This window comes from Carassius carassius, chromosome 5, assembly GCF_963082965.1.
Source record: "Carassius carassius chromosome 5, fCarCar2.1, whole genome shotgun sequence".
NCBI lineage: Eukaryota > Metazoa > Chordata > Actinopteri > Cypriniformes > Cyprinidae > Carassius > Carassius carassius.
Window position 1 is genome coordinate 6,254,323 of NC_081759.1, and position 14,385 is coordinate 6,268,707.

The following is a 14,385-nucleotide window of genomic DNA, read 5'->3' on the forward strand; positions in this document are numbered from 1 at the left end:
AAAAAAGGTTTCAAAAACACCAATAATAATGAATACTTTAGGTTCACAAATATTTGTTATCTTGATGGATTTTTTATTCCTAGAGTAATTATATCTACTTGCAAGCAGTAAGACTTTGAAGTTCAAGTCGCTATTACATTTACATTTGAAATAAGACACAATTAGTCTATAATACGATTAATTCAATAAAATATTTTTTATTAAGATACCCTTTAAAGGCACAGCAGTAAATATGTCTTGAACACTAAATGCTCTCATTATTAAATGTATATATGTCTTTAATTACTATTATATAGATTTATACTCCTACTGCCTCGATGGATATATTTTATAGTCTAAAAGATACCTCATGATTCTGGTTGCTTTTAATACCATCGGTTTGTTTCTATCGAACCTTTTTTATTATTAAAATGGCAGTCATATTACAGCCAGTGAAAATGTCAATAATAATTTCCAACATATAGTATTGAAATATATTGAATATAGACTACAATATGTAGAAATCGATAATATTGTTTCTATCGAACATATATAAGAATATAGGTTTATTATGACGACATTCTCCTCCGCAGACATGAAAACCAATTGGGTTAAGGATAATTTGTTTCAAACCAATCAGCTGCCGAGAAAGATCGCTCACAGAGCCAATCACCGCAGGCTCCGCGCTCCAGACAAACACGAGCCCGCGCACACAGCATCTCGCTTGTTTTCGATAATGCGCGTTCACTGCAACGACACGTGCCAAATCGCACGGCAGCGCGCAGCAGTCCTTAAAGCATAACACGTTGTTCAGGTAAACAGCGCAAAGGCCCGGATGTTGGTGCTATTTTTATCTTTTACCTCAGACAACAACAATATCATCAGTTATATTTCAAGTATTAGTTGAAGCGATAAATATGATATATTGATTATTAGTAAATAAACCTGTTTTGCCAAATGCCAGTAGATATCTTGAGAACTGCCTCGAATGATGGCAATGTGTGAAAATAAGCAAACGGTCTTAACCAAAATTACTCACATTCTCCATTAGCGGGAGTTGTTTAGAAACCGCAGCCAATAATATGTATAATTTTAGGAGAATGAAAGTATTTGCTCGTCATAAATGTAGTTAAACTCTGTCTCCATCTACTGTGTCAACACTGTAATCACTCCAAACGCAACAGGCATTTTCATAATGATATAGATCCAGAAACTGTCCAGAGTCTGCGGTAAACTTGCAGCTCAGAGACTATCTAATAATAACAATAATCACTGCTATTAAAAACGTCCATGCCGAATAAAAAGATTGCGTTATAACAACAACATTATTATTATTATTATTATTATTAAAGGTAGGGATCTTTTTAATAGTGATTTTCAGACATTTTCAAATATATATTTTTAATGATAAAGCCCCTTACGCTTTAGTACAACAACTAAAAAGAATAAATATCTATATTTTTTATTTTATATATTTTTTTCTCCCCTAAAAAAAATTCAATTAAAATGTGTGAGAAAAAAAGTATGACATTCTTTCCTAGATTGTATCCAGAATGTTATTTGCTTTTAGTTTTTGATTGTACTAAAGCCAAAAAGTAAATCTGAAAATGATTTTAAGCATTTCTGTTTCTACAAAATATGAAAATATAAGACAATTTAACTTGTGACTACTTACCCCATGTAACATAACAACACTGTGACAAAGTATTTTCAGTGAATATTTTCCCTGGGCAATAGATTTAACACTTTTTTTTTTGTTTGTTTTTTTTGTAGTCAACCATTTAAATGCTTAAATGCAATAAATGCTTTCAGATAGTTGGGTGTTTACATTAAGATCGTTGTCATCATGCATTAATGTTAAATAAGAATACAGACATTTATTCAGAATTATTATAGCTATAATAATGAATGTCACATTCTCACAGGAGAACATTTATAATGCATTGTGCTTGTAGCTAAAATCAGCCACAGCATTATTAACTGTTTCTCATGTAACTATTTTTTTTATTAATTTTTTTTTACTAAAGGTCTAAATAGTTCTCATCAAGCTGCAGATGCTGCCATCAGTTGCTCTAACAGGAACCAAATCAGGCTCATGCTCGTTTATGACATCACTGCACTGCACCTTTTCTTATTCTCTCAATCAATAGTGCAAAGAGGAGCACTTCTGTTGCTGTGCCAACCAAGACAACACAATGGACTCATAATGTCACGTCGTTCACTGCCGTGCATCCAGACTGAACACAACTCAACTCCAGCTTACTGTACAGCTGATCTCAAACAGACAGACTCATTTGTTCTGATTAGTGAGGTGGCACGTGTAACACTAGCACTCATCAAAGAAGGAGACCGAAATCAAGGCAGAAATATAATACAATTGGTTTTATTCTGCAGTTTCTAGGTTACATGATTAGGCAGATGCAGAGATCAATATCGGTGATAAACATTGGCTGTCTTTTTGAGCATTAAAAACAAGCCTTTCAGACATAATGCCACTGTTTTCAATAGATTTTAATATAATTTTGAAATATTTGTAATCACAAAAATCAAAAATTTGGGTGTTTCAAAGCTCATCAAGTGAAAATCACAACAAAAAGTTTGCCACTGCTAGCAAAAAGTAGATTAATACACAGAGACCTTTTTACAAGATTAATAATAATAAATCACTAGACATTCATTTTTACAATAAAAGCAGTTCTGCACAAAACTTTCAAGAACTGAAGGCAAAATGCAACAGGATCAAACCAGGTAGGGTAGAAAAAAGGCGTATTAAATTTTCTTTACTTCCTCAAATTAATCACAAAAGCTCTGACAAATAGGGCTTAAAATTACATAAAGAGTAGTTTTTTTTTCTTCTCGGTTTTCACTTTTTATATATTTCAGAGCATACGGCAAAAAAAGTCACAACTGATCCCCAACAAAACAAAGCTGCACAATAATTGTTATTCATGACACATAAAGGCACACAGAAACAGACAGGCTGCACACTGATTCGGCAGAAGCTATCTTACAAAGTAAATTTTTTTTATTATTATTCATTCAAGAGAATCACCCATTCTCTTCTTGATCAACCAGCACCTGAGATCACCACTAGGTGGCGTCTTGCCAGATGCATATAGACAAAAGTAATGTAGGATTAGTAAACCAACGAGGGCCAGTGTGGGCAAGAAACACTTGCTGAAGCCATGCAAATATGAGCATAACAGTATCAGTAATAACTTAATGTCTTAGACGTCCATTTTCGCAAATGTTCAAGTGCTGTGTAATTTTAAAAGAGTATGCAGTTCCAGGTAGACTTTCAGTTCCCCTGGATCGTTATTAATACACCAGCAGACAGTATCTTATGATTGAAATGGATTAATAAAAGGAGCATTTCCATGGCTGGAGGCTCCTAATTTCCACGAGGAATTAAACCTGGCGTTCTGGTTGAGCTAGTTCATCTAAAAAGCTAATCTCGATTATTAATATTTTTTTCTCCAAACACCGAAAGGATTTTGAAAGAAGTGCAACTGAAATGAACAAGCAAAATAAAGAGCTGTCTTCTTTTTGCACCGATTACACTCTATATAGGAAATATGAGACCACAAAAGGTAGGATATAACAAAAACCTGAGAGTCCAAAATTGGAATCCCCAGCAAGGTGGCACTTCCATTTTCTTTGTATAGAAAGCTTTTTAACAGTCATGCAAGGGCACAGTCTTATTGATACAAGGCGGCTGGGGGGTGCATGGAAAGCAAAAAAGACAAAGAAATATTCAAAAAGGAAAGAATGAATACAAATGAGCAGGCACTGTACGTTTATAATAGACATTGATTCAAAATGTACCCATTGTGACTGAAAAACTCAGGATTGTTCTTCTTCCCATGACAGAAGTTTCTCTACACCTATCTAAATGATCAAATCTAGTGTGCCTCTTTAGATTAAAAAAGAAACACCTGGATTTCAGGATATATGTAAACCTGCATGGCACTTGCCTTTTTTGGCAGGTCATTTGAGGGCTTAGGTCAAATTTTGTACACAAGTACACATTTTCCAAGGTGGCCTAAAATCTTTAGAGTGGTCTTTTCTTTGGTGCTTAAGTAAATGTAATAGATTTGTCTCTTTTCTAAGATTTCTAGAAGTGATTGGGAATCGATTTACAAATAATTATTTTTATATATATTAATGTAATAACCTACAGGTTTTAATGCATATAAATAATTACAGGTTTTTTAAATCACACACATATGTATATGCATGTATATTAGTCAAGTCACTATATGGGGGTTATAAAATAATCAGATAAATTAATTAGTTTTTTGGGGTCAATAGTAAATACATTTTTGCATTTATGAAAACACATTAAAAGCCTAAAAATGGCACCGTGGCAAATTTCACGCTCTGTGCACTTTGAGGAAATTGGCAATGCACAATGTGGATAAATGCGAGTCTACTGCATATATATAGATTTAAGAATAGAAGAGATCTGAAGAGTTCGCTCCCAGTTTGGCCTCTGTGGGACTTCAGAATGGCTTACAGACACTTTAAAAAAAGCAGCTTGTTGGAAATATTAACTGGAGGCTAGAAAGAAGCACAGCAAGAACACAATCATAGACTGTTTTTACTGAAGTGTATCAGGAGACTGAGAGAAAAAGGGTTCATCGGAATCAGAAACCTTGACGAGGTGTTGTCCACAAACACAAGCTTTCACACAGACGGGCAGGAAGAGAGAGTGCGAGTGTGAGAGAGGCGCTGCGCTTTCATTGTGATGAGACGGATGGAGTGAAGCAGATTAAGAGAGCAGAGGTGCATGTTCTCAGCTGGGGTCAGATGAACTGTGAGGGCTGCCTGTAGTTTAGGAAGAGGTGGAGATATCGATGGTGATGATGACGATGAGGACGAAGAGAGGACTACAGCACACAAAGAAGTGGAGACAGAAGCATCAGGATGATCGAATCCAGACTAAAACACCTACAGACAGAGCAAAAAACAGGAATAGTTATGGTTGAAACAACTCAAATACAACTATATTCCAAGCAGAGTGTGAATTTGAGGATTGCAAAGCACCAAATTATTGTAAAAATTGGCTTGGGTGAGTAATTAAAACACACTAGCATTCATATGTTTGGAGTCAGTAAGAAATTAATACTTAATATTAAGCTGCACAGCTGCTTTCAACATTGATAATCATATGAAATGTTGACATATAAGAATGCTTTCTGAAGGATCATGTGACACTGAAGACTGAAGTACTGTAATGATGCTGAAAATCCAGCTTTGCATCAAAGGAATAAATAACAACAAAAGTCTTTTACAATGCAATAACATTTCACAATATTTTCATTATTACTGTTTTTAATTAAACAAATGCATCCTTGCTGACACTAAGAGACTTCAAAAACATGAAATATTCTCAACACTAGGTTGAATAAGATGCTGCATGTGACAATTATCTGTGCTGTCTTTCTAAAAGTTTAAATTTAGTATCATGACCCAGTGATTGTTTAAAGATTTTTGTGACCCTGGACCACAAAACCAGTAATACATTTTCAAAAATGAGCTGAATAAATAAGCTTTCCATTAATGGAACATGATCTTTACTTCATAACCTAATTATTTTTGGCATAAAAGAAAAATCTATAATTTTGGCTATTGCTACAAATAAACCCCAGCGACTTAAGACTGGTTTTGTGCTCCAGGGTCACATTTATGGAACAAAGTTGTTGAGTCAATGGTTGTTGCTGACTCCAATCTATCTACACTTCCATTTATTATGGAAGTAGAAGGAAACAGTCCTGCTAATAAAATTGTGTAAATAACCATCCAAGACTCCAGGGCCCGTATTCATGAAAAATCTTAGCGCTAAGAGTTGCTCCCAGTAACAAAATTCTATAAAAATTCCTCTTAAAATTAAAGAAAAGATCCTAGTTAAGAAAAATGTAATTCAGAAAGCATCTTAAGGTCTAAAATTGTTAGGAGTATGGACGAGACTAAGAGGCTTAAGTGTTTTTTCTTAGCAGTGGAGAAAATGCCCTAAATGTGTGGCACAATGCATGACAGTGAGTTAATAAGACGCTGCAGGGATTAGGTTTGGGACCGATCTTATTAGAGACATGCTAACATCTCCAACACCAGCGCGCAGAAATGCCATAGTGCCATAGTAATCACTACATTAACATATTTGGCAACTGGAAAAATGCAACTAAGCAGCAGTGATGATTTGGGTCTGTCACAACCTTCTAGAAGAAAAGTGATAAACAATTACAGCACTTTCAGAACCTCATTGTGTCGCTATTTATTTCCTATAAAATACGTTAAGTATGACAGCATGGTAAATAAAAAAAATAATGAATATATATACAATGTGTGTGAGTGAGAAAGAGAGAGAGAGAGTGAGTATTATAAAAGTGCTTATAATAGACTATACTCTTAAAAGCGCTCTTTTATTTCCTTCTTGGATGACCAACCAATCACAGTCTTCAAAACACGTTGTTATAGCTAGCAATGGGGTCAGCCCTGCCTCCTCACTAAGATAAAAGTTTCTGTCTTTTCCTCGCTCAGAGTCGCTTTTAAGATAAGACTCCTAGACATTTTTAAGATAAATTAGGAGCTCTCTGAGAGGATCCTTAGAATCTTTAAGAATACGGGCCCAGTAATTTAAGCTTTTTATTAATATTCATGTTCTTGGCACTGTTATGTAATCCAGGAAGTGTAAAAGGACCAACCACGGAACAGCTGCTCCCTCAAGAAAACCAGCCGGATTACACACACCAAACACTGCACGTCTTTACACTACTGACAAACCCATTCATTTATGTATGTTCATCACATTAACACCACTGTTCAAAAGTTTGGGGTTAGTAAAACATTTTTTAAAGAAATTAATGCTTTTATTCTACAACCCGAATTCCGGAAAAGTTGGGACGTTTTTTAAATTTTAATAAAATGAAAACTAAAAGACTTTCAAATCACATGAGCCAATATTTTATTCACAATAGAACATAGATAACATAGCAAATGTTTAAACTGAGAAAGTTTACAATTTTATGCACAAAATGAGCTCATTTCAATTTTGATTTCTGCTACAGGTCTCAAAATAGTTGGGACGGGGCATGTTTACCATGGTGTAGCATCTCCTTTTCTTTTCAAAACAGTTTGAAGACGTCTGGGCATTGAGGCTATGAGTTGCTGGAGTTTTGCTGTTGGAATTTGGTCCCATTCTTGCCTTATATAGATTTCCAGCTGCTGAAGAGTTCGTGGTCGTCTTTGACGTATTTTTCGTTTAATGATGCGCCAAATGTTCTCTATAGGTGAAAGATCTGGACTGCAGGCAGGCCAGGTTAGCACCCGGACTCTTCTACGACGAAGCCATGCTGTTGTTATAGCTGCAGTATGTGGTTTTGCATTGTCCTGCTGAAATAAACAAGGCCTTCCCTGAAATAGACGTTGTTTGGAGGGAAGCATATGTTGCTCTAAAACCTTTATATACCTTTCAGCATTCACAGAGCCTTCCAAAACATGCAAGCTGCCCATACCGTATGCACTTATGCACCCCCATACCATCAGAGATGCTGACTTTTGAACTGAACGCTGATAACATGCTGGAAGGTCTCCCTCCTCTTTAGCCCGGAGGACACGGCGTCCGTGATTTCCAACAAGAATGTCAAATTTGGACTCGTCTGACCATAAAACACTATTCCACTTTGAAATAGTCCATTTTAAATGAGCCTTGGCCCACAGGACACGACGGCGCTTCTGGACCATGTTCACATATGGCTTCCTTTTTGCATGATAGAGCTTTAGTTGGCATCTGCTGATGGCACGGCGGATTGTGTTTACCGACAGTGGTTTCTGAAAGTATTCCTGGGCCCATTTAGTAATGTCATTGACACAATCATGCCGATGAGTGATGCAGTGTCGTCTTAGAGCCCGAAGACCACGGGCATCCAATAAAGGTCTCCGGCCTTGTCCCTTACGCACAGAGATTTCTCCAGTTTCTCTGAATCTTTTGATGATGTTATGCAATGTAGATGATGAGATTTGCAAAGCCTTTGCAATTTGACGTTGAGGAACATTGTTTTTAAAGTTTTCCACAATTTTTTTACGCAGTCTTTCACAGATTGGAGAGCCTCTGCCCATCTTTACTTCTGAGAGACTCTGCTTCTCTAGGACAAAGCTTTTATAGCTAATCATGTTACAGACCTGATATCAATTAACTTAATTAATCACTAGATGTTCTCCCAGCTGAATCTTTTCAAAACTGCTTGCTTTTTTAGCCATTTGTTGCCCCCGTGCCAACTTTTTTGAGACCTGTAGCAGGCATTAAATTTTCAATGAGCTAATTAAGTGGATAAAAGTGTAAAATTTCTCAGTTTAAACATTTGCTACGTTATCTATGTTCTATTGTGAATAAAATATTGGCTCATGTGATTTGAAATTCCTTTAGTTTTCATTTTATTAAAATTTAAACAACGTCCCAACTTTTCCGGAATTCGGGTTGTAGAATGATGCATTAAACCTGACCAAAATTGACAGTAATAAACATTTCTTGAGCAGAAAATGTCATTAGAATAATTTCTGAAGAATTATGTGACACTCAAAACTGGAGAACTGAGAAACTATGAATCATTTTAAGAAATGAACAGAATGGAAATTCCTCTTAAAGAGCTCAAAATGACTGGATTCTTCACCACTCGCTTACAGTTACAAAGAAAATTGACTCATCTGTGGTTTTTCTTCTTTCTTTGACTTATGTGATTGATTTTGTTGTTTATTTGATGCGTGCATCTGGCTTCAGTCTGCAGTTTACCTGTGCGATAGGCTATGGTCTGTAGCCTGGCTGGAAGCGTGCGGTTTCTTCAAAGATCAGCTCTTTCAAAGTCTCTTTGGGCAAGTCATCGAGCTCCATATCGAACTTAAACGGAGCCTCAGCAACGGGCTATAAAGGACAAATAAAGCATAGTTACTGTGAGATAAAATGCTTTAACAACAGTACCTTTGCTTTTAATACAACCGCTTTTCAGTGTTGGTAGAAGTAGTCCTACATTTATCGAGTACAGTCTTCAGTGTTCATACAATTTGTAATTTTAGGAAAAAAAAAACAGTCATAGACACAATGAACATCAAAACTGCTGTTGTGAAAGAAGGCAAAAAAGGGAAAATGTGCTAATCGGCATGAGAAATCTTTAAACTCACATTGCATTTTACCAGACACTCCACAGACAGTCAAAGGTTACTGTGGCCATGTGGCTATTAGAGTGCACTTCATAGTGCTCATGTTTGAAACACTCTCAACCTTTGACCACCATAAACTCTAAGATAGACAACAGCAGAGAATATGACCAAGCTTATGTTCTTGACAACAGAATATAAGAATATTTATCTTTTACTTAATTAAATGTTTAATGATTATTATTATTATTATTAAGCATGTACATTTTATATTATTTTTATTATTATTTGTCTTGTTGCTTTTAATGTATAAAAATAGTTATATTAATAATTATTAGTAATTATTAAATTATTAAGCATGTAAATGGAAGATAACCATTAATAATAACAAAAACAACAATAATAATAATAGCAATGTTTGTCTTGTTATTTTTTAATAGTGCATTGTTATTTTAGGGGAATATTTTTCCCTTATACGATTTATTAAGGCTATTCCTTACTAAAAAAAAAAAAAAAACAACTAGTAGTGAACTGACCTCATCTGTGGGGTCATAGTACTGCTCCAAGTACGGGTGAGCCAGCGCCTCCTCCACCTCAATCCTCCTATGAGGGTTAAAGGTCAACATCTTATCCAACAGGTCCAGCGCTACAAGAGAACAGACACATATATACAAATAATCACACCAGTTCATTAAAAACAAACCTCTAGTGGATGCAGCTTTTAATTGTTATAACCCCAAATTTAAATATATGTTGTTCAAATGAGTCCTGACTGAGTGTTTAAAGGTCCCGTTTTTCGTGCTTTTTTGAAGCTTTGATTGTGTTTACAGTGTGCAATATAACATGTGTTCATGTTTCGCGTGTAAAAAAAACAGTATTTTTCACACAATTCACCTATCTGTATACCGCTGTTTTCACTGTCATAAAAAGGGCTGATGACTTCCTTGTTCTATAAAGTCCCTCCTTCAGAAATACGTAACGCGTTCTGATTGTGCCAGCGGTTCCTGTGTTGTGATTAGACAGCAGCTGAGCGCAGGCTGCCCTCCTGGAAACGCGATTGGACTAGTTTTGAGAAGCAAGTGGGCAGGAGCATGTGCTGGAGATGTGCTTACAATCACAGGAGCGTTTTTACTGACGAGATGCACATGAAAATCGCATTCGTTTTTTTGCACAGCCCTAACATCTAGTTAACAAAGCTAAACAGCGTTGTCCTTTGTCTAATAAGTTACAGAAACTGTTAAACGCACTAACTTAAATAATAAAATACACTTACCGGTTGTGGTCCATAAACAACGCCTTCTCCAGACAAAAGAGGGAACTGCTCCATCTTTCAGGAATAATCTTTGTGCAAATCCGGCATTAAACTGATTGAGATTGAGGAAGCTGTCCTCAGCAACCTGTCCTCAGAAAAATGTGCTGCACATAGTTTTACATGTGGATTATAATTTTTGGGAACCAAGTTAAACATAAATTGTAACTATTAATCTCCAAGTACAGTGTCCCTGGGAAGCCCAAACAAAGATGATTGGACTCAGAGATGAAAATAACAGCTTTTCGACGACATGGCGACAAACACAAACGCAGCTCTTCCTCTTCTCCGTCGGAGTGCAACAAGACCACGCCCCCTTTTTGTGTATTCATGTGGGCGGAGGTTAGTCAAAAAACTGTTTTAGTGACGTCATTACTGCAGGTACTAGAGGGATGTAGTCCAAACGGGTCGTTTTTTGTAGGCGAATTCTGTTAAATAAAATATCTCGCTTGGCATTGAACTTCGAGCTTCAGAACTTTTACAGATATTATTTTTACTCTAACAACAACATTACACACTAACTAAAGTTTAAAACATGGGATCACGAAGAACGGGACCTTTAAGGTGGCTTGGTCTCAAGGTACAAGGACTAGTTTCTTTGCGTGCGGTGTGTGGGTGTGGAGATGACCTCTGACCTTTAGGGTCGGCGTTAGGAAACAGGCGGTTCCAGGGCACTTTGCAGCGGAGAGGAAGTGACAGCAGATAATTTCTCGCCTTAATGTTGATAATGCAGTTAAGATCCTCCTGAGTGGGGGAGCCCAAAATACCTACAGGGCAAAGAAGGGAGACAAATAAAAAGAATTCGATATTAAATTATGAAAAAAATTACTAGGAGAACACGAAAAAAAAGGAAAAGCAAATATCATTATTTCCTTTTTTTTATAAAATTTTAAATATAGTATAACGATATACAAAGAAGTCACATATCTCTCTTTATTTCATCAAAACAATTTATTACAATGTATGGTAATGCTTTTTTTCAAGGTTCAATTCTCGCTATTAACAAACAAATAACAATTACTTTCACCTCCAAAAACTCCTAGTTTGTGGCTTATTAATAGATAGTTGTTTAGGAATTAGGGATGTAGAATATGTCCATCCAAAATGATGTGCTTTATAAGCATTAATAAACATACCATATGTTAATAATAGGACATAACTGGCCCCTATACTAAAGTGTCACCCAATATATGAATATATTTTTAAATGTAATTTATTCCTGTGATGCAAAGCTGTATTTTCAGGATTATTACTCCATTCTAATATGCTGATTTGCTGCACCAGAAAACATCTCTCATGATCAATGCTGACAACAGCTGTGAGGCTTTATATTTTATGGAAACAGTGATTTTTTTTTTTCTTTTTTCCTAGAAGGTTTTAAATAGAGACTCCAACTTTGTTGTGGATAATGTTGAGACTCTCCTCTACATGTGTGCCAAATTTCACAACTTTTTCTGTCTTTTTACCATACTTTTCCGCTCATGTTTACATTCAGTATTCAATTATTCAGTAACTGTGATAAATGCCAGCGTGAAGTATAGTAGGAAAAACACCCTATATAATTTTAATACATTATATTTAATACAAAACAACAACTGCACATTTAATAACCTAATTAGACAATAGCATTTTTTTTTTTCTGTGGACACAGAATTGAATAAGTGCTTGTTCAGAGAATGAGAGAGATGGCACCAGGCTAATGATGTGCAGACACAATCTAATTGAGGAAGTAAGTCAACTTATCAACAGGGAAACATCTGCTCGCACAGGCCAGATGGGTTCAAAGACATGCATGCTAATGGAAGAAAGTTTAACTTTCTCTCTAAGAGCCATCGCTATGGGTTTGGTGGGAAAACACACACCTTCAAACACACGCAGAAGCTTGGACAACGTTATCAGCTCATTGCAGGGTCAAAATCAACAGCATCTCTGACAGGAAACACTGAGTTTTTAACTGATGCAACAGATGGAGAAAGGAAAAATAAAGAAGGGAAGCGATGACATCTGATGTGCTTCGGCTTGCAAGGGAAATTATGAATCAGCCTTTTTGGCGATAACCATCAAACACTTATCTCAGTCTTACAATGCAAAACTGACCACAGTGTATCATGTTTCAGTCCAGAGATGGATGGCCTATACAGAGCTTTAGAAGAGCGTTCAGTGTACATTAATTATTCAGCTGACTGAGTAAGCATGTTTTTAATTACAGATGCACAGCTTTATGAAAATTGCACAAAAAAAATCTCGTGTTTCATTATAAAAAAAAAGAGCTTGATGTCAGTGTAGACAATGTGATGTTAGTCTTCCTGGTGTCCCATGTGATTTAAATTCACCCCAACATCAATAATCAACATGAAAAAGTTCAGATCTATCAGAATTAGCCATGGTTTCCGCAGGTTTTAAGTTAAGTTTATGACTTTAAGACCCTTATGTACAACCCGAATTCCGGAAAAGTTGGGACGTTTTTTAACTTTTAATAAAATGAAAACTAAAAGACTTTCAAATCACATGAGCCAATATTTTATTCACAATAGAACATAGATAACATAGCAAATGTTTAAACTGAGAAAGTTTACAATTTTATGCACAAAATGAGCTCATTTCAATTTTGATTTCTGCTACAGGTCTCAAAATAGTTGGGACGGAGCATGTTTACCATGGTGTAGCATCTCCTTTTCTTTTCAAAACAGTTTGAAGACGTCTGGGCATTGAGGCTATGAGTTGCTGGAGTTTTGCTGTTGGAATTTGGTCCCATTCTTGCCTTATATAGATTTCCAGCTGCTGAAGAGTTCGTGGTCCTCTTTGACGTATTTTTCGTTTAATGATGCACCAAATGTTCTCTATAGGTGAAAGATCTGGACTGCAGGCAGGCCAGGTTAGCACCCGGACTCTTCTACGACGAAGCCATGCTGTTGTTATAGCTGCAGTATGTGGTTTTGCATTGTCCTGCTGAAATAAACAAGGCCTTCCCTGAAATAGACGTTGTTTGGAGGGAAGCATATGTTGCTCTAAAACCTTTATATACCTTTCAGCATTCACAGAGCCTTCCAAAACATGCAAGCTGCCCATACCGTATGCACTTATGCACCCCCATACCATCAGAGATGCTGGCTTTTGAACTGAACGCTGATAACATGCTGGAAGGTCTCCCTCCTCTTTAGCCCGGAGGACACGGCGTCCATGATTTCCAACAAGAATGTCAAATTTGGACTCGTCTGACCATAAAACACTATTCCACTTTGAAATAGTTCATTTTAAATGAGCCTTGGCCCACAGGACACGACGGCGCTTCTGGACCATGTTCACATATGGCTTCCTTTTTGCATGATAGAGCTTTAGTTGGCATCTGCTGATGGCACGGCGGATTGTGTTTACCAACAGTGGTTTCTGAAAGTATTCCTGGGCCCATTTAGTAATGTCATTGACACAATCATGCCGATGAGTGATGCAGTGTCGTCTGAGAGCCCGAAGACCACGGGCATCCAATAAAGGTCTCCGGCCTTGTCCCTTACGCACAGAGATTTCTCCAGTTTCTTTGAATCTTTTGATGATGTCATGCACTGTAGATGATGAGATTTGCAAAGCCTTTGCAATTTGACGTTGAGGAACATTGTTTTCCACAATTTTTTTATGCAGTCTTTCACAGATTGGAGAGCCTCTGCCCATCTTTACTTCTGAGAGATTCTGCTTCTCTAAGACAAAGCTTTTATAGCTAATCATGTTACAGACCTGATATCAATTAACTTAATTAATCACTAGATGTTCTCCCAGCTGAATCTTTTCAAAACTGCTTGCTTTTTTAGCCATTTGTTGCCCCCGTGCCAACTTTTTTGAGACCTGTAGCAGGCATTAAATTTTAAATGAGCTAATTAAGTGGATAAAAGTGTAAAATTTCTCAGTTTAAACATTTGCTACGTTATCTATATTCTATTGTGAATAAAATATTG

The 14,385-nt window shown here is 36.4% G+C and overlaps 1 protein-coding gene across 2 annotated transcripts in view; it reads right to left on the reverse strand.

Annotated features, from left to right (window-relative positions):
- Positions 1 to 2,346: 2,346 nt before the first annotated feature.
- The window catches only part of LOC132140699 (mitogen-activated protein kinase 1-like), a 30,908-nt gene continuing 18,869 nt past the window's right edge, over positions 2,347 to 14,385 (reverse strand). Inside the window, exons 6-9 of one of the 2 annotated variants that reach the window (XM_059549592.1) lie at positions 11,074 to 11,205; positions 9,666 to 9,775; positions 8,768 to 8,896; positions 2,347 to 4,929 (exon numbers count right to left, since the gene is read on the reverse strand). In XM_059549592.1, the coding sequence (XP_059405575.1) occupies positions 8,780 to 8,896; positions 9,666 to 9,775; positions 11,074 to 11,205 (359 nt within the window). In that variant the 3' untranslated portion in view covers positions 2,347 to 4,929; positions 8,768 to 8,779. Of the gene's footprint in view, positions 4,930 to 8,767; positions 8,897 to 9,665; positions 9,776 to 9,795; positions 9,898 to 10,983; positions 11,206 to 14,385 lie in introns of those variants that run through there. The other variant, XM_059549593.1, reaches the window with a different exon arrangement.